Raw genomic sequence first — 26,516 nt, forward strand, 5'->3', positions numbered from 1 at the left:
CAGGACAGGACAGGACAGTATTCTTCAGTGTGTGTGGACAGGACAGGACAGGACAGTATTCTTCAGTGTGTGTGGACAGGACAGGACAGGACAGTATTCTTCAGTGTGTTTGGACAGGACAGGACAGGACAGTATTCTTCAGTGTGTTTGGACAGGACAGGACAGGACAGTATTCTTCAGTGTGTTTGGACAGGACAGGACAGGATTCTTCAGTGTGTTTGGACAGGACAGGACAGGACAGGACAGGACAGTATTCTTCAGTGTGTTTGGACAAGACAGGACAGGACAGTATTCTTCAGTGTGTTTGGACAGGACAGGACAGGATTCTTCAGTGTGTTTGGACAGGACAGGACAGGACAGTATTCTTCAGTGTGTTTGGACAGGACAGGACAGTATTCTTCAGTGTGTTTGGACAGGACAGGACAGGACAGTATTCTTCAGTGTGTGTGGACAGGACAGGACAGGACAGTATTCTTCAGTGTGTGTGGACAGGACAGGACAGTATTCTTCAGTGTGTGTGGACAGGACAGGACAGTATTCTTCAGTGTGTTTGGACAGGACAGGACAGTATTCTTCAGTGTGTTTGGACAGGACAGGACAGGACAGTATTCTTCAGTGTGTTTGGACAGGACAGGACAGTATTCTTCAGTGTGTTTGGACAGGACAGGACAGTATTCTTCAGTGTGTTTGGACAGGACAGGACAGTATTCTTCAGTGTGTTTGGACAGGACAGGACAGGACAGTATTCTTCAGTGTGTTTGGACAGGACAGGACAGTATTCTTCAGTGTGTTTGGACAGGACAGGACAGTATTCTTCAGTGTGTTTGGACAGGACAGGACAGGACAGTATTCTTCAGTGTGTGTGGACAGGACAGGACAGGACAGTATTCTTCAGTGTGTGTGGACAGGACAGGACAGGACAGTATTCTTCAGTGTGTTTGGACAGGACAGGACAGGACAGTATTCTTCAGTGTGTTTGGACAGGACAGGACAGGACAGTATTCTTCAGTGTGTTTGGACAGGACAGGACAGGATTCTTCAGTGTGTTTGGACAGGACAGGACAGGACAGGACAGGACAGTATTCTTCAGTGTGTTTGGACAAGACAGGACAGGACAGTATTCTTCAGTGTGTTTGGACAGGACAGGACAGGATTCTTCAGTGTGTTTGGACAGGACAGGACAGGACAGTATTCTTCAGTGTGTTTGGACAGGACAGGACAGTATTCTTCAGTGTGTTTGGACAGGACAGGACAGGACAGTATTCTTCAGTGTGTTTGGACAGGACAGGACAGGACAGGACAGTATTCTTCAGTGTGTTTGGACAGGACAGGACAGGACAGTATTCTTCAGTGTGTTTGGACAGGACAGGACAGGACAGTATTCTTCAGTGTGTTTGGACAGGACAGGACAGGACAGTATTCTTCAGTGTGTTTGGACAGGACAGGACAGGACAGTATTCGTCAGTGTGTTTGGACAGGACAGGACAGGACAGTATTCTTCAGTGTGTTTGGACAGGACAGGACAGGACAGGACAGGACAGGATTCTTCAGTGTGTTTGGACAGGACAGGACAGGACAGGACAGTATTCTTCAGTGTGTTTGGACAAGACAGGACAGGACAGTATTCTTCAGTGTGTTTGGACAGGACAGGACAGGACAGTATTCTTCAGTGTGTTTGGACAGGACAGGACAGTATTCTTCAGTGTGTTTGGACAGGACAGGACAGGACAGTATTCTTCAGTGTGTTTGGACAGGACAGGACAGGACAGTATTCTTCAGTGTGTGTGGACAGGACAGGACAGTATTCTTCAGTGTGTTTGGACAGGACAGGACAGGACAGTATTCTTCAGTGTGTTTGGACAGGACAGGACAGGACAGTATTCTTCAGTGTGTTTGGACAGGACAGGACAGTATTCTTCAGTGTGTTTGGACAGGACAGGACAGGACAGTATTCTTCAGTGTGTTTGGACAGGACAGGACAGGACAGTATTCTTCAGTGTGTTTGGACAGGACAGGACAGTATTCTTCAGTGTGTTTGGACAGGACAGGACAGGACAGTATTCTTCAGTGTGTTTGGACAGGACAGGACAGGACAGGATTCTTCAGTGTGTTTGGACAGGACAGGACAGGACAGTATTCTTCAGTGTGTTTGGACAGGACAGGACAGGACAGTATTCTTCAGTGTGTTTGGACAGGACAGGACAGTATTCTTCAGTGTGTTTGGACAGGACAGGACAGGACAGTATTCTTCAGTGTGTTTGGACAGGACAGGACAGGACAGTATTCTTCAGTGTGTTTGGACAGGACAGGACAGGACAGTATTCTTCAGTGTGTTTGGACAGGACAGGACAGTATTCTTCAGTGTGTTTGGACAGGACAGGACAGTATTCTTCAGTGTGTTTGGACAGGACAGGACAGTATTCTTCAGTGTGTTTGGACAGGACAGGACAGTATTCTTCAGTGTGTGTGGACAGGACAGGACAGTATTCTTCAGTGTGTTTGGACAGGACAGGACAGGACAGTATTCTTCAGTGTGTTTGGACAAGACAGGACAGGACAGTATTCTTCAGTGTGTTTGGACAGGACAGGACAGGACAGTATTCTTCAGTGTGTTTGGACAGGACAGGACAGTATTCTTCAGTGTGTTTGGACAGGACAGGACAGGACAGTATTCTTCAGTGTGTTTGGACAGGACAGGACAGTATTCTTCAGTGTGTTTGGACAGGACAGGACAGTATTATTCAGTGTGTTTGGACAGGACAGGACAGTATTCTTCAGTGTGTTTGGACAGGACAGGACAGTATTCTTCAGTGTGTGTGGACAGGACAGGACAGTATTCTTCAGTGTGTTTGGACAGGACAGGACAGTATTCTTCAGTGTGTTTGGACAGGACAGGACAGGACAGTATTCTTCAGTGTGTTTGGACAGGACAGGACAGGACAGTATTCTTCAGTGTGTTTGGACAGGACAGGACAGTATTCTTCAGTGTGTTTGGACAGGACAGGACAGGACAGTATTCTTCAGTGTGTTTGGACAGGACAGGACAGGACAGTATTCTTCAGTGTGTTTGGAAGGACAGGACAGGACAGGACAGTATTCTTCAGTGTGTTTGGACAGGACAGGACAGTATTCTTCAGTGTGTTTGGACAGGACAGGACAGTATTCTTCAGTGTGTTTGGACAGGACAGGACAGTATTCTTCAGTGTGTTTGGACAGGACAGGACAGTATTCTTCAGTGTGTTTGGACAGGACAGGACAGGACAGTATTCTTCAGTGTGTTTGGACAGGACAGGACAGTATTCTTCAGTGTGTTTGGACAGGACAGGACAGTATTCTTCAGTGTGTTTGGACAGGACAGGACAGTATTCTTCAGTGTGTTTGGATAGGACAGGACAGGACAGTATTCTTCAGTGTGTTTGGACAGGACAGGACAGGATTCTTCAGTGTGTTTGGATAGGACAGGACAGGACAGTATTCTTCAGTGTGTTTGGACAGGACAGGACAGGACAGGATTCTTCAGTGTGTTTGGACCAGGACAGGACAGGACAGTATGTGTGTTTGGACAGGACAGGACAGGACAGTATTCTTCAGTGTGTTTGGACAGGACAGGACAGTATTCTTCAGTGTGTTTGGACAGGACAGGACAGGACAGTATTCTTCAGTGTGTTTGGACAGGACAGGACAGGACAGTATTCTTCAGTGTGTTTGGACAGGACAGGACAGTATTCTTCAGTGTGTTTGGACAGGAGAGGACAGTATTCTTCAGTGTGTTTGGACAGGACAGGACAGTATTCTTCAGTGTGTTTGGACAGGACAGAACAGGACAGTATTCTTCAGTGTGTTTGGACAGGACAGGACAGGACAGGATTCTTCAGTGTGTTTGGACAGGACAGGACAGGACAGGACAGGATTCTTCAGTGTGTTTGGACAGGACAGGACAGGACAGGATTCTTCAGTGTGTTTGGACAGGACAGGACAGTATTCTTCAGTGTGTTTGGACAGGACAGGACAGTATTCTTCAGTGTGTTTGGACAGGACAGGACAGTATTCTTCAGTGTGTTTGGACAGGACAGGACAGGACAGTATTCTTCAGTGTGTTTGGACAGGACAGGACAGGACAGTATTCTTCAGTGTGTTTGGACAGGACAGGACAGGACAGTATTCTTCAGTGTGTTTGGACAGGACAGGACAGGACAGGATTCTTCAGTGTGTTTGGACAGGACAGGACAGGACAGGACAGTATTCTTCAGTGTGTTTGGACAAGACAGGACAGGACAGTATTCTTCAGTGTGTTTGGACAGGACAGGACAGGACAGTATTCTTCAGTGTGTTTGGACAGGACAGGACAGTATTCTTCAGTGTGTTTGGACAGGACAGGACAGGACAGTATTCTTCAGTGTGTTTGGACAGGACAGGACAGGACAGTATTCTTCAGTGTGTGTGGACAGGACAGGACAGTATTCTTCAGTGTGTTTGGACAGGACAGGACAGGACAGTATTCTTCAGTGTGTTTGGACAGGACAGGACAGGACAGTATTCTTCAGTGTGTTTGGACAGGACAGGACAGTATTCTTCAGTGTGTTTGGACAGGACAGGACAGGACAGTATTCTTCAGTGTGTTTGGACAGGACAGGACAGGACAGTATTCTTCAGTGTGTTTGGACAGGACAGGACAGTATTCTTCAGTGTGTTTGGACAGGACAGGACAGGACAGTATTCTTCAGTGTGTTTGGACAGGACAGGACAGGACAGGATTCTTCAGTGTGTTTGGACAGGACAGGACAGTATTCTTCAGTGTGTTTGGACAAGACAGGACAGGACAGTATTCTTCAGTGTGTTTGGACAGGACAGGACAGGACAGTATTCTTCAGTGTGTTTGGACAGGACAGGACAGTATTCTTCAGTGTGTTTGGACAGGACAGGACAGGACAGTATTCTTCAGTGTGTTTGGACAGGACAGGACAGGACAGTATTCTTCAGTGTGTTTGGACAGGACAGGACAGTATTCTTCAGTGTGTTTGGACAGGACAGGACAGTATTCTTCAGTGTGTTTGGACAGGACAGGACAGTATTCTTCAGTGTGTTTTGGACAGGACAGGACAGTATTCTTCAGTGTGTTTGGACAGGACAGGACAGTATTCTTCAGTGTGTTTGGACAGGACAGGACAGGACAGTATTCTTCAGTGTGTTTGGACAGGACAGGACAGGACAGTATTCTTCAGTGTGTTTGGACAGGACAGGACAGTATTCTTCAGTGTGTTTGGACAGGACAGGACAGGACAGTATTCTTCAGTGTGTTTGGACAGGACAGGACAGGACAGTATTCTTCAGTGTGTTTGGACAGGACAGGACAGGACAGTATTCTTCAGTGTGTTTGGACAGGACAGGACAGTATTCTTCAGTGTGTTTGGACAGGACAGGACAGTATTCTTCAGTGTGTTTGGACAGGACAGGACAGTATTCTTCAGTGTGTTTGGACAGGACAGGACAGGACAGTATTCTTCAGTGTGTTTGGACAGGACAGGACAGGACAGTATTCTTCAGTGTGTTTGGACAGGACAGGACAGTATTCTTCAGTGTGTTTGGACAGGACAGGACAGTATTCTTCAGTGTGTGTGGACAGGACAGGACAGTATTCTTCAGTGTGTGTGGACAGGACAGGACAGGACAGTATTCTTCAGTGTGTGTGGACAGGACAGGACAGGACAGTATTCTTCAGTGTGTGTGGACAGGACAGGACAGTATTCTTCAGTGTGTGTGGACAGGACAGGACAGTATTCTTCAGTGTGTTTGGACAGGACAGGACAGTATTCTTCAGTGTGTTTGGACAGGACAGGACAGGACAGTATTCTTCAGTGTGTTTGGACAGGACAGGACAGTATTCTTCAGTGTGTTTGGACAGGACAGGACAGTATTCTTCAGTGTGTTTGGACAGGACAGGACAGTATTCTTCGGTGTGTTTGGACAGGACAGGACAGGACAGTATTCTTCAGTGTGTTTGGACAGGACAGGACAGTATTCTTCAGTGTGTTTGGACAGGACAGGACAGTATTCTTCAGTGTGTTTGGACAGGACAGGACAGGACAGTATTCTTCAGTGTGTGTGGACAGGACAGGACAGGACAGTATTCTTCAGTGTGTGTGGACAGGACAGGACAGGACAGTATTCTTCAGTGTGTTTGGACAGGACAGGACAGGACAGTATTCTTCAGTGTGTTTGGACAGGACAGGACAGGACAGTATTCTTCAGTGTGTTTGGACAGGACAGGACAGGATTCTTCAGTGTGTTTGGACAGGACAGGACAGGACAGGACAGGACAGTATTCTTCAGTGTGTTTGGACAAGACAGGACAGGACAGTATTCTTCAGTGTGTTTGGACAGGACAGGACAGGATTCTTCAGTGTGTTTGGACAGGACAGGACAGGACAGTATTCTTCAGTGTGTTTGGACAGGACAGGACAGTATTCTTCAGTGTGTTTGGACAGGACAGGACAGGACAGTATTCTTCAGTGTGTTTGGACAGGACAGGACAGGACAGGACAGTATTCTTCAGTGTGTTTGGACAGGACAGGACAGGACAGTATTCTTCAGTGTGTTTGGACAGGACAGGACAGGACAGTATTCTTCAGTGTGTTTGGACAGGACAGGACAGGACAGTATTCTTCAGTGTGTTTGGACAGGACAGGACAGTATTCTTCAGTGTGTTTGGACAGGACAGGACAGGACAGTATTCTTCAGTGTGTTTGGACAGGACAGGACAGGACAGTATTCTTCAGTGTGTTTGGACAGGACAGGACAGGACAGTATTCTTCAGTGTGTGTGGACAGGACAGGACAGGACAGTATTCTTCAGTGTGTTTGGACAGGACAGGACAGTATTCTTCAGTGTGTTTGGACAGGACAGGACAGTATTCTTCAGTGTGTGTGGACAGGACAGGACAGTATTCTTCAGTGTGTTTGGACAGGACAGGACAGTATTCTTCAGTGTGTGTGGACAGGACAGGACAGTATTCTTCAGTGTGTTTGGACAGGACAGGACAGTATTCTTCAGTGTGTTTGGACAGGACAGGACAGTATTCTTCAGTGTGTTTGGACAGGACAGGACAGTATTCTTCAGTGTGTGTGGACAGGACAGGACAGTATTCTTCAGTGTGTGTGGACAGGACAGGACAGGACAGTATTCTTCAGTGTGTGTGGACAGGACAGGACAGGACAGTATTCTTCAGTGTGTTTGGACAGGACAGGACAGGACAGTATTCTTCAGTGTGTTTGGACAGGACAGGACAGGACAGTATTCTTCAGTGTGTGTGGACAGGACAGGACAGTATTCTTCAGTGTGTTTGGACAGGACAGGACAGTATTCTTCAGTGTGTTTGGACAGGACAGGACAGTATTCTTCAGTGTGTTTGGACAGGACAGGACAGTATTCTTCAGTGTGTGTGGACAGGACTCACTTGCCACCAGCAGCAGCCGCTCGGCCTCGGCCTCCACCTGAGATCCTTTGCCGTGCTCCTCGTCTGTGCAGCAGTTCAGGGCCTGACTCGCCTGGTGGATCACCGTCTGCTGCAGGTTCATGTCGTTGGTCAAAATCTGAAAAGCGACGGTGAGCGACGAGTGAATCCAACGCTCAAATTCAAAGTACAATGTATTTGTAACCGGACACGCCCGGATTACCGGTGATCACATTCAAATTCATCAACAAGTATCAAGGATTATGAAAGCTACAAAATCATACAGCAAACTAAATTAAAGGACTTCCAGTTTGGTAAAGCGTCTCTGAGCCTCAAAAACACTCACATTCGAAATCTCCTCGATAACTGATGTTTTCTCGACATGTGACGTGGCTCTGAAAATCTTCTTTGCTGTTTTTAAGGCCATAAATCATCTCTTGACTCCTTCTGTGAATTTCTACCGTCAAATCATGATCAGTGCGTGAAAGACCAGCTTGAAATGAGCTGAAATGTTTAGCTTAAAATGTGGTGTAATTCTTGCTGCCGCCAGTAGACGGCGCCAAAGCTCAGCTGGTCCCAGGGGGAAACGGCAGAGATCCAAATGTAATCGTTTGTAATAAAACATTTTTAGTTCTAAATCATGAGATGCCAAACTCCGGTCCTCAAGAGCATGTTTAAAGGCTAAAAATAATACAAATAACGCATAAAACGGGTCCTTTAATTTGAAATACAATATGAAAACATTTCTAACTCAAAACTGACACTAAAGGAAAGACTAACAATGTTGATACCACAATATAATGATAATTAAAAAAATTCTAATGTCTTATATCCAACAAAAATTAATTCAACCGTTCAGGAAATGTCAAATGTTTTATTTATGTAATTTTATTAACACTTGTTCAAATGAGTCCATCTCCGTTTAGTCTCTGGGTCTTGATTATTTTTAACAATCCTAATGAACTCTAACACTAAATGTGCCTTTGTGGTGCCTCTTTTCCGCAGTACAAACCTTCATCCTCTGCTTGGCGCTGAACAGACTGGAGCCCCGGGGCGGCTCCGCTCTCTGGGACACGTCCTCTTTCCTCACGATCACTTGCTTTATGCTCGGCCTTTCCGTTTCCTTCAGTCTGGTGGATCTGTACGCGTCGATGCTGACAGGAAAAAGAATAAACACGTGTCACTTCACGGTCCAGCGGTTTGTCGTGCGGTTTGTCGTGCGTGTCCGGCGCTGGCACCTGTAGGGCAGCCGGTGCTCGGGGCTCAGGACGTGGATGCTGTCGGAAGAGAGCGACCGCCTCAGTTTGGTCCTCGGGGTCTTTTCCAGAGGGCTCTTCATGAACGAGGAGGCCGGAGTCGAGGTCTGTGGAAAGTAAAAGACTATTTTTCATGACCCCATTTTGAGTAAAAAAGACTTCATCCTCATCGACGTCATATTGAAGGTGCTTTCTGGGTCTATAATATCACAAGTCTTTCAAGAACAACTGATTTGTCTGTGGGTCAAGCGAGCCTTTTCCTTGGTTTCAAAATAGAGTGCGAAATTTTAATTAATAAAAAACAAAACAAAAAATCTATTAAACTTTCTTTCAAGACAATCAACCCAATTTGCCTTTGAGCATTTGTTACACACTTGGATTTGAATCACCGCCGTTTCCAGACTATTCTAAAATATTCCAAATTTGTCCTAAATATAATATATTTTATAGGATTAAGTTGGTAAATGAAAAATATATATATATATATAAAGCTGAGAATTTCCAGACAATTCCAACAAAATCGTTAAGAAAATAAATTATTATTATTATAGTAAATTCACTATTACTAAACTATAATTGGACTAACTAAATTATTTCACTAATACAGGACATATTTGAAAAGGTGTCTTGCCCTCTCCGGGTGGGTGGGGTGTCCTTGCCTCAAGTGGAGGAGTTCAAGTATCTCGGGGTCTTGTTCACGAGTGAGGGAAGGATGGAGCGTGAGATCGACAGGGGGATCGGTGCAGCGGCTGCAGTGATGCAGACGCTGCATCGGACCGTTGTGGTAAAGAGGGAGCTGAGCCGAAAGGCAAAGCTCTCTATTTACCGGTCGGTCTACGTTCCTGCCCTCACCTATGGTCATGAGCTTTGGGTAGTGACCGAAAGAACAAGATCGCGGATACAAGCGGTCGAAATGAGTTTCCTCCGCCGTGTGGCTGGGCGCTCCCTTAGAGATAAGGTGAGGAGCTCGGCCACACGAGGGGAGCTCGGAGTAGAGCCGCTGCTCCTCCTGAGTTGCTCGGGCATCTGTTCCGGATGCCTCCTGGGCGCCTCCCTCTGGAGGTGTTTCAGGCATGTCCCACCGGTAAGAGGCCCCGGGGAAGACCCAGGACACGCTGGAGGGACTATGTCTCTCGGCTGGCCTGGGAACACCTCGGGATCCCCCCGGAGGATCTGGAGGAAGTGTCTGGGGAGAAGGAAGTCTGGGGGTCCCGGTTTAGACTGCTGCCCCCGCGACCCGGCCCCGGATAAAAAGGTACAAGATGGATGGAGGACATATTTGATTCACGGTATTCAAAATCAAATGAGTACTTGGGTTTGACACCATTTTTTGTATTATTAGTATATTTTTGGACAACACAATATCAGGACTGCACAATACATGACATCAGCAGACGGGACGATCCAGGGAAATGTGTCCATCATCTGAATGTGTCTCATTTGACCAAAGACTAAAAACAAGGCCAGGTTTTGACAGTGACAGTTTAGTTTGAAGTAGTTTAGTGTAATAACGTGTGTAATAACGTGTGTAATAACGCGTGTAATAGGGTGCGTAATAAGGTGCGCACCATCATCCTCTCTGGACTCTTGGCCGCAGCAGCCACGGTCTCGACCAGCGGAGCCAGCAGCGACATGGAGGAGATGTTCAGAGGGTCTTCGTCCTCCTCCTCGCCGCTCTGCTCCTCGCTCTGCTCCAGGACGCCGTGGAACAGCTCGTTGATGACGGCAGAGTTGACGGAGCCGTCCACGTTCTGCTCGCTGGAGGAGTTCACAGATCCATCCACGTTCATCTCTGTTTCGTTGACTTCCTCGTCCCGTTTCCTCTCCTCTTCTTCTGGACTCTTGCTGACGGGTTCTACTACGATTTGTCTGACCGCTTTTAGAGGGCTGGACGCCAGAGCTGGAGGCGATTCCAGGAACCCTGAAAGAGTTCAGAGGAAGAACGTTACATTGCTTTAGTTACATTTTTGTGTCGTCAATGGCAGCGTTGTATCATCTGTAAGAATGAATGTCAAGCTGGGTAAAAACGACAACTTAACCAGGCACTAAAAGGAATGCAGATTATTACAGATTAAAATCATTTGTTTTAGATTCATCACATTTATTGCGTGTAATTCCCCAATTTGAGTCAAAATTCAATCCGTGCAAACTTTGGTCTCACAATTAACATTGAACACATTTTTCTGACCCTCTTTGTTGTCCTCAAACCTTTTAATTTGTCAAATAATCATTTATGTGGGCCAGAGAACAACACGATCGCAGTTATGTCATGATCTACAATCAGGAAGTAAAATATAAACTTAAAAAACGTAATAACACGTTTTAACCATTTCAGAAGCTAAATTAAGTTATTTCAATTCAATCTCTTCAAAAACGTATACCTAAATGTATAGTTCTTTTTACGTGGCCGTTTGTTTCACTTTCATGAAGCTGGTCACACTTTGTTACGAGTCAATAACTGTAAATAAATCACTGAATCGTAGAGTTTCTTCCCACAATAATTGAAACATTGTATTAAAGTATTATTGAAATGTTAAAGTACCTGAATCAACCATGTGCAATACCTGTAAATAAGAGCGTTCTATTTTGTTTTTGTATACGGTTTACTTACCTGCTAATAGTATTACCTAGTCTTGTGCTAGTTATTTTTACTTTACTTTATTTTATTCTATTATCATTATTTTATTATTATTATCTGATTTTTATCTTTATTTTTATCATCTATTTTATTTTATTTCCCCCCTCCATTCCCTATTAAGACAGGAGAGGAGTTTTGTTCATAAGAGTTTTTTGTTTTGTTCATAAGAGTTCTTCTATTAAGAGTGTGTTTTGAAACTTCCTATAATCTGTCCTTTCCTCCTCTTTCTACTGCAGTGCAACAATGAAATTTCCCCTTGTGTGGATATTAAAGGATTATCTTATCTTACCTGATTGTACACTTTTGGTTGGGCTCTGCGTTTTGTCCACAGGGGGCGCTGTTGGCTGGTCTGAGTGACAGGAAGGCGCCTCGCTCTCCTCTGAGCTGTTCATTGGTTTCTGAAGTGTAAGAAAAAGGCTTTTGTAACGGCTGCAAACACAAAACGCAGCGCGTGTTCTAGGGACACTGACCCCTGCGTCCGCGCTCGTCTTGTCTGACCCGTCGTCCTTGTTCTTCCACATGTTGTTGGCCTTTTGGAAGCGGTTTCGGATCTGAGCCAGCTCCGACTCACGCTCCTGAAACCAACACATGAACATGCCCAGTTATAAAACACAGAATGTAATAGTACGACCAGTCTTGGGTTGTAAAAAGTATAGAAAATCAAATAATAAATACTAAAACTAGCAAACCAGACACTACATTGAGACTGAGCAGTATTAGAATGAGCTTGAGCTTTATCAGAACAAATAAAAGACCAGATGGGAACAAAGAAAGTAGGGCGCAATATATCACAGAAATATCAATATTGCATTATTGACCAACGCCAAGATTGATATTGAAAAAGAAAATAGCAACAACAGAACATTATTCATCAACAGAAATGTACTGTTGTTGTTTTGAAGTGCGTTTTTTTAAAATTCAGAATTTCCCCAATTTATTCTTGTTTTGTTAAACTTACTGTGTCAAGAAGTTCAAACATGGCAATACAAAACATTTTTCTCGAGCCGGTTCAAAAGAAACTGCAATTATTTGAAGTTAAAAAGAGCGTTCTACGTCATAAGCGTGTATCGAGTATCAGGCCCATGTATTTGAAACGTTTGTATTGTGACCACGCCCACCACACCCACCATCTTGTGTCTCTGGGTGAGGTCTGCAGAGGTGGTGTTGCTGGCCTGGGCAGCTCGGAGCTTCTCCTGCACCAGTCTGGTGTTGGGGGTCACTGCTGAGGTCACAGCAGGGGTCTTTGGCTGACCTCTGACCCCTGTTGGAGTGCTCAGGATGGCACGCTCTTGACACTTCTCTCCGAAGCGCTCCAGGAAAGACTTCACACCTTCAAGAAGATCAAGTTAATCAGAGAATCTACAGAATATAATTGTTTTTTCTGCAGAACTTTGCTCTAAAGAGTGAACAAAATTGTATTGTCACTTCTTAGTTTGTTAAAGGAGACGTATTATGCTTTCTCCAGGTACTTTAAGTTGAACTATAACTATGAGTAAATTATTATGGTGCATTTTGGTCATTGTGAACAGTAATATATTAATTGATAAAATGGCTTAGTAATAGAAACAGGTCCACTGACTTCCTGATCTAAACTGCTAAGCCCCGCCTCTTCATTGTGACATTTCACCGTAAAAAACAGCAGATTGTCATTTTAACACAACGCCCGGTCAGCTCACCTGTCCTGAAGCCCTGACCTTAACCAAATTAATTGTGGCTAACCCTAACTTTATCCACTTTACATAAATTATAAAAATTAAACATTTGCTAGCATAGCCACACTGCAAAGTGGTGGTTGGGAGGCAGAACTGGGTCAGGGTTAGTGGTTAGTGGCTATGTGACATTTTAAACCCTACATGTGTCACCGGGAGTCTGCATTTTTCTAATAATCACAGCTAAGTACAGGGATGTGGGCGGGGATAGGGGATAGGTGAAAACAGGAATTTTCTGAGCACTTGAGCCTCAGTTACAGAACAAAACAGGATTAACTCAAACATGCAGGAATCAATCAAACAACAACTTTGAGGAAACACTTTTGACGAGGTTAAAAGATTATTTAAATTTGATTTAGTAAAGCCCATATACTGCTGTGTTACTGAGCAAGACACTTCCTGAGTGGATAGAACAGAGCAGAAAACTAACAGATCCTCATTTGTCTTTCTGACTTACTGGGAGTTCCAGTGCTCTTCTCCTGATAACTGGAGCTCAGATCAGCAGGTTTGGCCCGGATGTCTGGTTTGTGTGGACTGGGCACGACCCCCATCAGTCTGGAGGGGAGCGGGGTCTTCAGGGGGCTCTGGGGAACAGGTTTGGGGTGCTCCTTCTGTGGACTGGAGGTGTAGGACAGCTCCTGCCTGGAGATCTTCTGAGGACTCTGAGCTGATGCTGGAGCGGCTGGTGCTGGGGTCTTTTGAGGGCTGGGCGGGGTCACACGGCTGGGGCTGGGCGGGGTCACACGGCTGGGGCTGGGCGGGGTCACACGGCTGGGGCTGGGCGGGGTCACACGGCTGGATTTCACTGGAGAGTTTACAATGGACTGAAAAAGGGACAGAAAATGCCTTATTGACTTATTATTGGTTAAATAATGACACTAGCACACATTTCACGTCATGTTGTATCAATAGTAGTTGTAAATTAACTAAACAATGAAACCAGTGTAATTTAAAAGTTGTAGACATCAGCTAAATAATAATAATATAATAATTAAAAAATATGAAACATGCCTGGCTTTATTAAATGTAATGAACCAGAGTGTCACTAGTTACATTTTATTTTGCCGTGTTTAGGCCTGTAGTCGCCTTATTGATCTCGGTAGAGCGTGTCTTTAGTCAACTAATAAGGGCGTGGCCCTATCAAAATCTCTCAAAACTATGAAATATCAGCCCCAGACTGTGCTCACAAGACAACAGCACTATTTATACAGAAAAGTACTAGAAACTAGTGTATTTATATGTAAAAGGAAGATGAACTATAAACTACAGAAATTGGCCTCATGTCTTTTCCTTTTTCTTTAAATATAATAAGTCGCCTTATACACATTTTGGAGGCGAAAAAACTGGTTATTCTTTTTGAACCATTTTTATTTAGTAATGGCCCCTTATCTCGGCACTTGGCATGCGTTTACAGCAGGTGCGTTTACAGCAGGTGCGTTTACAGCAGGTGCGTTTACAGCAGGTGCGTTTACAGCAGGTGCGTTTACAGCAGGTGCATTTACAGCAGGGGGTCCAAACGTTTCACACAGAGAGCCACATTTTGAATCTTACACAACCCGACAATGTCGAATTTATCGAATGACAAAGTGAATCGTTCCAAATTTAGCATTTCACATTGCGTCGATGAGCCTCCACACCTTTAATAAGACTTGTAGAATATTAGGTTGGAATAACTAATGCTTGAATTATTCAAATTTTACAGTAAAAAGTACAACTTTTTGTTGTTTGGACCAACTCGTTGTTGGAGGGACAACAAACATTGGTCTGAGGGCCACAGTTTGGACATGCCTGGTTTACAGTTAGATTCAAATTACCAAATACATTTCATGACAACTTTTATAGTGGCCCTACTTATAATTACTACTACTTATTTGGTCCTTCTTATAAAAGCAAACAGTGGTCTTTGCTGGCGTCGTCATTCACACAGCTACCTGGTTAGATCTGGTCATGGACTTGTCTTGAGGGGCAGAGCTGGTCACCACAGGCGTGGCAGGCTTCACGCTGCAGTTCGCCCTGTTAGCTCCGGTCGCCTCTCTGTGGGCAGCGGGTGGTTTCTCTGGAGCGCTGGGTTTGGGGACGGCGGCGTGGCTCAGGTCGTCCTCCCAGGAGCAGATGGTGGCTGCCAGGTTGGCCAGCCTGCCTTTGCGTCCCACTGGAGTCCCAGAGGAGGGGGCGGGGCTCGGGGGCGCGTCAGGCTGTCGCTTCAGCATGGAGAGGGGGGCGCAGTCTGGGACCACCGCTGGATCTGCAAAGGTAAAGCCGAGGCCATGAGTAAAGAGACGGAGAAAGATACAAGAAAGACTGACAAAGAAATGAGGGCTTCTGATTATGGACAGTCATGAAAGAAGGAGGGTCATGTGACAGGAGGCGCTCTGTGACAGGGGGCGCTCTGTGACAGGGGGCGCTCTGTGACAGGGGGCGCTCTGTGACAGGGGGCGCTCTGTGACAGGGGGCGCTCTGTGACAGGGGGCGCTCTGTAGCACTTATCCATTCGTTTAGAGCTAGTCAATGTTGTTTAATCTGCTAAATGACAAGACAAGACGTTACAAGCTAAAGTGCTGGAAGTAGTGTCAAGTGCACCTGAGGACATCCTGATGAAAACGTGATGGTTAATCTTCTCCAACATTAAAAACACATGTTCACTGTGTGTTTTTAATGCAATCCCTGCTCTGTCTGAATTATAAAGCGTCTTCTCTGATCAACCACAGGTTTTGAGATCTGTGTAGTCCAGATAACAACTATTAGACAACCAAATTAGCCGTCAACTATTTCAATAATCGGTTCACTTTGCTCAGCCCTAGAATGAAATATAAACTCGTGTGTGTACTACTGCTGCTGCTGCTCTTACCGCCCGTCTCCCAGCCCTTCCTCTGCTTTGCCAGCATCTGCAGACGGGACCTCATGCCCGCCGCAGAGGGCCCGTCCTCCTCCGCCTCCTCCTCGTTCCTGCTCTGACGCACTGAAGCGGCGACCTCCATCTTGTCCTCCTCTCTGCTGTTCGCTTCAGCCTCCGCTCTCCTCTCCACGTGGGCCGGGACGTTAGGCCGAGCAGTTCTCTCTGTAGAGGGGGTGGTCCTGATGCTGGCGGGGCCCGTGGGGGGTTTCTGGTCTGTGGGAGGGTCCTGGAGCGACGGGGTCAACGATTGCGGCCGCTGGTTCTCCTCGTCCACTCGGGCGGGGTGCAGGTCTTCTCCGGAGCATTTCCGCTTGGATGGAGAGGGCTTGGGAGCCTGTGGGACTGAATGATGAGGAGATGAAAGAGACACGTCAATTAAACACATTTGAGATAAGATAAGCCTTTATTAGTCCACACAGAGGGGAAATTTCAGTGTTACAATGCACAAGTAGGCACATAAGTGAGAGAATAGACAAGCGTCTTCTTATACTGTATGTAACATTTGAGGACTTTTCACCCTTTCAAAAGATATCATATTTAGTTTGGCATATTTAGATTAACCGATAGAGTTCAAAGCTAATGGGTTTAAGTCTTTATGACAGAAAATAAGTTACTGTTTTGAATGTCCAGGGCCGAAAAGTCAGTTTGTACAATGAAACAATACTATTTTCTAGCCTCAAACTGTAAAATTTGTAGTGAAGGGCGAATTAAATCTATATTTATTATATACAGTTCAGAAAGCTATTATTTAGTCAAATATAAACGCAAATGAAAGTGTTTATAATATTATTTTGTATATTGTAAGTGTCTTCAGGCTCTTCACTTCCCAAAACCAGTGATTTTTCATATTTTCTGTGGCAAATCCCAAATTGAAATAAAACACGTTTCTTCTTCACTATTGCCTCCAGTTGTCTCCATTTCCCTTTGCAAACTAAAAAGTCGTCCTTCATGAGATGGTTTGCCGTTGGATGATACCTTTATTGATGGACGGCTCACATATGAAGCTGTTGGTCTCCGTCAGTGGTTCTCTGGGGCGTTTCACCATTTGTCGGTTTGCGGCGTTTGGTCTTTCTGCCAGTTTCTTCTGCAGGTTCTCCCGGCGAGCCCTGGTCCGCTCCAACATTTTCTGCAGCAGAAGAAGAAGTGTGTTATTTCCACGGAGCACGAACAAAGCAGTTTATCCAGCGCGGAGGAACCAAATGTACTGAGATCATACAAGTCACACTGTATTCTTAATGAAGTTTACATCCAATACATTTCTGTTCATGTGATACTGTCAATAATCTGATCTTCTCTTAACGTCAGATTTTCTTCTCACAATTGGCAAACTTTGATTTTGTCACATCCCAATTGATAATACCAGCAGTGCTTGTAGTAGTGTGTCGTAGTGCTTGTAGTAGTGCTTGCAGTAGTAGTAGTAGTGTGTAGTGGTGCTTGTAGTGTGTAGTAGTGGTTCTTGTAGTGTGTAGTAGTGGTGCTTGTGTGTAGTAGTGGTTCTTGTAGTGTGTAGTAGTGGTGCTTGTGTGTAGTAGTGGTGCTTGTGTGTAGTAGTGGTGCTTGTGTGTAGTAGTGGTTCTTGTAGTGTGTAGTAGTGGTTCTTGTAGTGTGTAGTAGTGGTGCTTGTGTGTAGTAGTGGTGCTTGTGTGTAGTAGTGGTGCTTGTGTGTAGTAGTGGTGCTTGTGTGTAGTAGTGGTGCTTGTGTGTAGTAGTGGTGCTTGTGTGTAGTAGTGGTGCTTGTGTGTAGTAGTGGTGCTTGTGTGTAGTAGTGGTGCTTGTGTGTAGTAGTGGTGCTTGTGTGTAGTAGTGGTGCTTGTAGTACTGCTTGCAGTAGTGCTTGTAGTGCGTAGTAGTGGTGCTTGTAGTAGTAGTGCTTGTAGTAGTGGTGCTTGTAGTGTGTAGTAGTGGTGCTTGTAGTGTGTAGTAGTGGTGCTTGTAGTGTGTAGTAGTAGTAGTGCTTGTAGTAGTAGTGCTTGTAGTAGTGGTGCTTGTAGTGTGTAGTAGTGGTGCTTGTAGTGTGTAGTAGTGGTGCTTGTAGTGTGTAGTAGTGGTGCTTGTAGTGTGTAGTAGTGGTGCTTGTAGTGTGTAGTAGTGGTGCTTGTAGTGTGCAGTAGTAGTAGTGCTTGTAGTAGTGCTTGTAGTAGTAGTGCTTGTAGTAGTGCTTGCAGTAGTAGTGCTTGTAGTAGTGCTTGCAGTAGTAGTGCTTGTAGTAGTGCTTGTAGTAGTGCTTGCAGTAGTAGTGCTTGTAGTAGTAGTGCTTGTAGTAGTAGTGCTTGTAGTAGTAGTGCTTGTAGTAGTAGTGCTTTGTGACTTTGTTCACATATAAAAAATGGGTTTCTAAAACTACACTGTTGTTGTCACATTATTAGACGGGGAAACTTTTCTGAACAATGGGAATGGATTAAACACATTCATATTCAAATAATCTACTGTTAGCAACTTCCTCTCATGCTTTTGTATATGCAATCTGTAATAAAGTATCAAAAACTGAAAAACTTCTTCTTTTTGCATTGGTTAAGTAAACATATCCAACAAGTTCCTGTAAAAAAAGGCCGTGGCTGCAGAGCCGCAGTTTCAGGAGCACGGCTCTGTCATCACTAGTATCACATGTATATTAGGTCATCACTAGTATCACATGTATATCAGGTCATCACTAGTATCACATGTATATCAGGTCATCACTAGTATCACATGTATATCAGGTCATCACTAGTATCACATGTATATCAGGTCATCACTAGTATCACATGTATATTAGGTCATCACTAGTATCACATGTATATTAGGTCATCACTAGTATCACATGTATATCAGGTCATCACTAGTATCACATGTATATCAGGTCATCACTAGTATCACATGTATATCAGGTCATCACTAGTATCACATGTATATCAGGTCATCACTAGTATCACATGTATATCAGGTCATCACTAGTATCACATGTATATCAGGTCATCACTAGTATCACATGTATATCAGGTCATCACTAGTATCACATGTATATCAGGTCATCACTAGTATCACATGTATATCAGGTCATCACTAGTATCACATGTATATCAGGTCATCACTAGTATCACATGTATATTAGGTCATCACTAGTATCACATGTATATCAGGTCATCACTAGTATCACATGTATATCAGGTCATCACTAGTATCACATGTATATCAGGTCATCACTAGTATCACATGTATATCAGGTCATCACTAGTATCACATGTATATCAGGTCATCACTAGTATCACATGTATATTAGGTCATCACTAGTATCACATGTATATCAGGTCATCACTAGTATCACATGTATATCAGGTCATCACTAGTATCACATGTATATTAGGTCATCACTAGTATCACATGTATATTAGGTCATCACTAGTATCACATGTATATTAGGTCATCACTAGTATCACATGTATATCAGGTCATCACTAGTATCACATGTATATTAGGTCATCACTAGTATCACATGTATATCAGGTCATCACTAGTATCACATGTATATTAGGTCATCACTAGTATCACATGTATATATATTAGTCACACATGTATATTATTAGGTCACTAGAGCAACTTTAGAGAAACTTTTTAACAGAAAAAGGAACCGCTCTTGAACAATCCAAGTTGTCAGATAGTGCCTCACACGGCCCTTTCTCTGGATAAAAATGTTTTATAATGAGAGGAGGGCAATACTGACTGAAAAGAACATCTTTTCCCCCAAAAATGATAAGACTATATTATATTAATTTAACAGAAGTGTCTTATTTGTGTTAGGTTAAAAAGGTTCACTTTAGTGTGGTCACTGCAGTTGAGGTTTACTTATCAGACAATAAGATAAGATATTCCATTATTGTCCACACAAGGGGAAATGTCATTGATACAGAGGAAAAAGACCGATAACAGATTATAGGAAGTTTAAAATGTCTGTAAAATTAATTACAAAAGTGCAGAAAATTATAACTGGACACCTTTATACCAAGGTTTACTACTTCACTTCTTTCATTTTTCACTACAAACTATATACTTGATATTCACGCCCATGTGACTCTAGAGCGGCAGAAAGAGAACGCCCATGTGACTCTAGAGCTGCAGAAAGAGAACGTCCATGTGACTCTAGAACTGCAGAAAGAGAACGTCCATGTGACTCTAGAACTGCAGAAAGAGAACGTCCATGTGACTCTAGAGCCGCAGAAAGAGAACGTCCATGTGAGTCTAGAGCCGCAGAAAGAGAGCGTCCATGTGAATCTAGAGCTGCAGAAAGAGAACGTCCATGTGACCCTAGAGCTGCAGAAAGAGAACGTCCATGTGAATCTAGAGCTGCAGAAAGAGAACGTCCCTGTGAATCTAGAGCTGCAGAGAGAGAACGCCCATGTGACTCTAGAGCTGCAGAGAGAGAACGCCCATGTGACTCTAGAGCTGCAGAAAGAGAACGTCCATGTGGATCTAGAGCTGCACAGAAAGAGAACGTCTAGAGCTGCAGAAAGAGAACGTCCATGTGAGTCTAGAGCTGCAGAAAGAGAATGTCCATGTGAATCTAGAGTTGCACAGAAAGAACGTCTAGAGCTGCAGAAAGAGAACGTCCATGTGAATCTAGAGTTGCACAGAAAGAACGTCTAGAGCTGCAGAAAGAGAACGTCCATGTGAATCTAGAGCTGCACAGAAAGAGAACGTCTAGAGCTGCAGAAAGAGAACGTCCATGTGAGTCTAGAGCTGCAGAAAGAACGTCCATATGAATCTAGAGCTGCAGAAAGAACGTCCATGCGAGTCTAGAGCTGCAGAAAGAGAACGTCCATGTGAATCTAGAGCTGCACAGAAAGAGAACGTCTAGAGCTGCAGAAAGAGAACGCCCATGTGAATTAAGAGCTGCAGAAAGAGAACGTCTAGAGCTGCAGAAAGAGAACGTCCCTGTGAATCTAGAGCTGCAGAAAGAGAACGTCCATGTGAATCTAGAGCTGCAGAGAGAGAACGCCCATGTGACTCTAGAGCTGCAGAAAGAACGTCCATGTGGATCTAGAGCTGCACAGAAAGAGAACGTCTAGAGCTGCAGAAAGAGAACGTCCATGTGAGTCTAGAGCTGCAGAAAGATTGTCCATGTGAGTCTAGAGCTGCAGAAAGAGAACGTCCATGTGAGTCTAGAGCTGCAGAAAGAGAACGTCCATGTGAATCTAGAGTTGCACAGAAAGAACGTCTAGAGCTGCAGAAAGAGAACGTCCATGTGAGTCTAGAGCTGCAGAAAGAGAACGTCCATGTGAATCTAGAGTTGCACAGAAAGAACGTCTAGAGCTGCAGAAAGAGAACGTCCATGTGAATCTAGAGCTGCACAGAAAGAGAACGTCTAGAGCTGCAGAAAGAGAACGCCCATGTGAGTCTAGAGCTGCACAGAAAGAGAACGTCTAGAGCTGCAGAAAGAGAACGTCCATGTGAGTCTAGAGCTGCAGAAAGAACGTCCATGTGAATCTAGAGCTGCAGAAAGAACGTCCATGTGAGTCTAGAGCTGCAGAAAGAGAATGTCCATGTGAATCTAGAGCTGCACAGAAAGAGAATGTCTAGAGCTGCAGAAAGAGAACGCCCATGTGAATTAAGAGCTGCAGAAAGAGAACGTCTAGAGCTGCAGAAAGAGAACGTCCATGTGACCCTAGAGCTGCAGAAAGAACGTCCATGTGAATCTAGAGCTGCAGAGAGAGAACGCCCATGTGACTCTAGAGCTGCAGAAAGAGAACGTCCTTGTGGATCTAGAGCTGCACAGAAAGAGAACGTCTAGAGCTGCAGAAAGAGAACGTCCATGTGAGTCTAGAGCTGCAGAAAGATTGTCCATGTGAGTCTAGAGCTGCAGAAAGAGAACGTCCATGTGAGTCTAGAGCTGCAGAAAGAGAACGTCCATGTGAATCTAGAGTTGCACAGAAAGAACGTCTAGAGCTGCAGAAAGAGAACGTCCATGTGAATCTAGAGCTGCACAGAAAGAGAACGTCTAGAGCTGCAGAAAGAGAACGCCCATGTGAGTCTAGAGCTGCAGAAAGATTGTCCATGTGAGTCTAGAGCTGCAGAAAGAGAACGTCCATGTGAGTCTAGAGCTGCAGAAAGAGAACGTCCATGTGAATCTAGAGTTGCACAGAAAGAACGTCTAGAGCTGCAGAAAGAGAACGTCCATGTGAGTCTAGAGCTGCATAAAAGGGAACGTCCATGTGAATCTAGAGTTGCACAGAAAGAACGTCTAGAGCTGCAGAAAGAGAACGTCCATGTGAATCTAGAGCTGCACAGAAAGAACGTCTAGAGCTGCAGAAAGAGAACGTCCATGTGAGTCTAGAGCTGCAGAAAGAACGTCCATGTGAATCTAGAGCTGCACAGAAAGAGAACGTCTAGAGCTGCAGAAAGAGAACGTCCATGTGAGTCTAGAGCTGCAGAAAGAACGTCCATGTGAATCTAGAGCTGCAGAAAGAACGTCCATGTGAATCTAGAGCTGCAGAAAGAACGTCCATGTGAGTCTAGAGCTGCAGAAAGAGAACGTCCATGTGAATCTAGAGCTGCACAGAAAGAGAACGTCTAGAGCTGCAGAAAGAGAACGCCCATGTGAATTAAGAGCTGCAGAAAGAGAACGTCTAGAGCTGCAGAAAGAGAACGTCCATGTGACCCTAGAGCTGCAGAAAGAGAACGTCCATGTGAATCTAGAGCTGCAGAAAGAGAACGTCCATGTGGATCTAGAGCTGCACAGAAAGAGAACGTCTAGAGCTGCAGAAAGAGAACGTCCATGTGAGTCTAGAGCTGCAGAAAGATTGTCCATGTGAGTCTAGAGCTGCAGAAAGAGAACGTCCATGTGAGTCTAGAGCTGCAGAAAGAGAACGTCCATGTGAATCTAGAGTTGCACAGAAAGAACGTCTAGAGCTGCAGAAAGAGAACGTCCATGTGAATCTAGAGCTGCACAGAAAGAGAACGTTTAGAGCTGCAGAAAGAGAACGCCCATGTGAATTAAGAGCTGCAGAAAGAGAACGTCTAGAGCTGCAGAAAGAGAACGCCCATGTGACTCTAGAGCTGCACAGAAAGAGAACGTCTAGAGCTGCAGAAAGAGAACGCCCATGTGACTCTAGAGCTGCACAGAAAGCTCAGTCATTGTGTCGTCTTTGCACGTCCTGGTCAGACACAGCACGCCTGGTCTAAAATAGATAACGACATGTGTTTTGTTCTGCCCTGCCCTTTTCCTTCTCGTGACCTTTCTGTCCACATTTGGCCCTCACAGTCACATGACCTGGTGAATAGTGCTGTGCGTTAGCTGCAAGTCCAAACACATTCCAACAGCAGCAACGCTCCGGCTGGAAAACCTCAAGTCAATCACTGTGTGTTTTTTTTACTGCATTCCCAAGTCATGAGCCACTCCTGCCTACGGTTATTTAGCACGTTTCAAATTTGAATTCTACCGGCTGTGGTACGAGCACTCAGAGCTCACATCGACTTATAGGGGCAAAACTATGAATCAGGCAAAAAGGCTGGACAAAATCCAAGTGAGAAGCAAAAAAAGGAGAAAGACTTAAGGAAGTAAAGGAATGACAAATACATATATGCTTAGAAAAAGGCTCTGTGTGTTTGCGTTTGTTCTTCTTATTAAATAAAATAATGATGAATGCCATAGATTGCTCATGTAATACTCTGAAACAAAAATACATAGCTAATATACAAATTAAATTATAATAATAATTTAAAAAGTGGACGGTCAGGTTTTTTTTAATTGGAAAAAGGTTCAACATGGGATAAAAGGACAAAAAATGAATGAATGACTAAATAAAAAAAGGCACAGTTTGAATTAGTTCTTTCTATAAAATGAATTAATAATGAATGAAATGGCCTGCTCAAGTAAAACCACGAGAAATACAGCTAAAAACATAGACAAAATAATTATGATATTTTGACAAGTAAGCTTAAGTTAGAGCAAAACAAAGATATATCGTTGGCGAACACGTGTCACGTCTTTTAGCTGTTGACTACGCATTATTAACTTTAAACATGTAATTTATGCTACAACAACAAAATCACATGACATTTATAACAGTATCCACAAACAAACACGTTGATATGGTGCATTTGATTAGCTGAAAACATACAATAATTCAGACTTTGGTCATATCTCTGCTTCATGCGCAAACTCACCTCAGTAAACGGATCCATGTCGGACACCGTAGCACCGATGTTTCCAAATCTCGGTATATTACAAGTCTAGTACAGGATAACGTGCGTCAAAAGTGCTGTCCCGGGCCGTGTTCGCTCGTGTTCGGCTCTTCTCTGGCGCTTCTCTGGCTCCTCTGCGGCTCTTCTCTGGCTCTGGCTCGTGCTGCGCACAACAACGTCAGTTCAAAATTTGAATTTCAGCGCTGCAGCTACTGCGCAGGCGCCAACTGATCGACCGGAAGTAGACGGAGCCAATCAGAGACGAGGGTTGGGGCTTTAAATGTCAGAGGGGCGGTTTGGAAAATGTGACACTTCTGCTTTTGTAGAGGCGGTTAAACTGTCTCACTAACCTGACTGTCTCCCTGACCTGACTGTCTCACTGACCTGACTGTCTCACTGACCTGACTGTCTCACTAACCTGACTGTCTCACTAACCTGACTGTCTCCCTGACCTGACTGTCTCCCTGACCTGACTGTCTCACTGACCTGACTGTCTCACTGACCTGACTGTCTCACTAACCTGACTGTCTCACTAACCTGACTGTCTCCCTGACCTGACTGTCTCCCTGACCTGACTGTCTCACTGACCTGACTGTCTCACTAACCTGACTGTCTCACTGACCTGACTGTCTCACTGACCTGACTGTCTCACTAACCTGACTGTCTCACTGACCTGACTGTCTCCCTGACCTGACTGTCTCACTGACCTGACTGTCTCACTAACCTGACTGTCTCACTAACCTGACTGTCTCCCTGACCTGACTGTCTCCCTGATCTGACTGTCTCACTGACCTGACTGTCTCACTAACCTGACTGTCTCACTGACCTGACTGTCTCCCTGACCTGACTGTCTCACTAACCTGACTGTCTCACTAACCTGACTGTCTCACTGACCTGACTGTCTCCCTGACCTGACTGTCTCACTAACCTGACTGTCTCACTAACCTGACTGTCTCACTGACCTGACTGTCTCACTAACCTGACTGTCTCACTGACCTGACTGTCTCCCTGACCTGACTGTCTCACTAACCTGACTGTCTCACTAACCTGACTGTCTCACTGACCTGACTGTCTCACTGACCTGACTGTCTCACTAACCTGACTGTCTCACTGACCTGACTGTCTCACTGACCTGACTGTCTCACTAACCTGACTGTCTCCCTGACCTGACTGTCTCACTGACCTGACTGTCTCACTAACCTGACTGTCTCACTGACCTGACTGTCTCACTGACCTGACTGTCTCCCTGACCTGACTGTCTCACTAACCTGACTGTCTCACTGACCTGACTGTCTCACTGACCTGACTGTCTCACTAACCTGACTGTCTCACTGACCTGACTGTCTCACTGACCTGACTGTCTCACTAACCTGACTGTCTCCCTGACCTGACTGTCTCACTGACCTGACTGTCTCACTAACCTGACTGTCTCACTGACCTGACTGTCTCACTAACCTGACTGTCTCACTGACCTGACTGTCTCACTAACCTGACTGTCTCACTGACCTGACTGTCTCCCTGACCTGACTGTCTCACTAACCTGACTGTCTCACTGACCTGACTGTCTCACTGACCTGACTGTCTCACTGACCTGACTGTCTCACTAACCTGACTGTCTCACTGACCTGACTGTCTCACTGACCTGACTGTCTCACTAACCTGACTGTCTCCCTGACCTGACTGTCTCACTGACCTGACTGTCTCACTGACCTGACTGTCTCACTGACCTGACTGTCTCACTGACCTGACTGTCTCCCTGACCTGACTGTCTCACTGACCTGACTGTCTCACTAACCTGACTGTCTCACTGACCTGACTGTCTCCCTGACCTGACTGTCTCACTAACCTGACTGTCTCACTAACCTGACTGTCTCACTGACCTGACTGTCTCACTGACCTGACTGTCTCACTAACCTGACTGTCTCACTGACCTGACTGTCTCACTGACCTGACTGTCTCACTAACCTGACTGTCTCCCTGACCTGACTGTCTCACTGACCTGACTGTCTCACTAACCTGACTGTCTCACTGACCTGACTGTCTCACTGACCTGACTGTCTCCCTGACCTGACTGTCTCACTGACCTGACTGTCTCACACCATGATCAGCTCAAACCCATGGATCTGTTATTGTATATACCATAAGACAACAGTGGAATTCAGTTTGTTTCATTCCGATTCCTGTCTCTGAACTCGAACGCAACAGAAATATAAAATGTATACCGACCAAAGACAAGAAACATCTCTCATTTTGGTCTTTTCATTACAACTTCTTGTACACAGCCTCATTGTAGAATCAGAAACAGGTTTATTGCCATTTATTTTTAAATTAGTGTCTCGGTGTTAGGTGCAAAATAAAACAATGAATAGTAAAATGATAATGATAGCAACATCTATAGAGTCAAACATGG

The 26,516-nt window shown here is 44.9% G+C and overlaps 1 protein-coding gene across 1 annotated transcript in view; it reads right to left on the reverse strand.

Annotated features, from left to right (window-relative positions):
- anln (anillin, actin binding protein) overlaps positions 1–24,232 on the reverse strand; it is a 38,421-nt gene extending 14,189 nt beyond the window's left edge. The window contains exons 1-13 of the mRNA XM_072447339.1: positions 24,089–24,232; positions 16,925–17,075; positions 15,902–16,291; positions 14,985–15,298; positions 13,821–13,877; positions 13,511–13,748; positions 12,472–12,674; positions 11,815–11,919; positions 11,634–11,742; positions 10,275–10,627; positions 8,689–8,813; positions 8,463–8,604; positions 7,454–7,589 (exon numbers count right to left, since the gene is read on the reverse strand). Of these exons, the coding sequence (XP_072303440.1) occupies positions 7,454–7,589; positions 8,463–8,604; positions 8,689–8,813; positions 10,275–10,627; positions 11,634–11,742; positions 11,815–11,919; positions 12,472–12,674; positions 13,511–13,748; positions 13,821–13,877; positions 14,985–15,298; positions 15,902–16,291; positions 16,925–17,075; positions 24,089–24,106 (2,341 nt within the window). The 5' untranslated portion in view covers positions 24,107–24,232. The remainder of the gene's footprint in view (positions 1–7,453; positions 7,590–8,462; positions 8,605–8,688; positions 8,814–10,274; positions 10,628–11,633; positions 11,743–11,814; positions 11,920–12,471; positions 12,675–13,510; positions 13,749–13,820; positions 13,878–14,984; positions 15,299–15,901; positions 16,292–16,924; positions 17,076–24,088) is intronic.
- Between the last annotated feature and the right edge of the window lie 2,284 nt (positions 24,233–26,516).

Source organism: Eucyclogobius newberryi, unplaced genomic scaffold (genome assembly GCF_026437365.1).
Source record: "Eucyclogobius newberryi isolate DKJ021-1_F unplaced genomic scaffold, fEucNew1.0.hap1 SCAF_16, whole genome shotgun sequence".
Taxonomy (NCBI): Eukaryota; Metazoa; Chordata; class Actinopteri; order Gobiiformes; family Gobiidae; genus Eucyclogobius; species Eucyclogobius newberryi.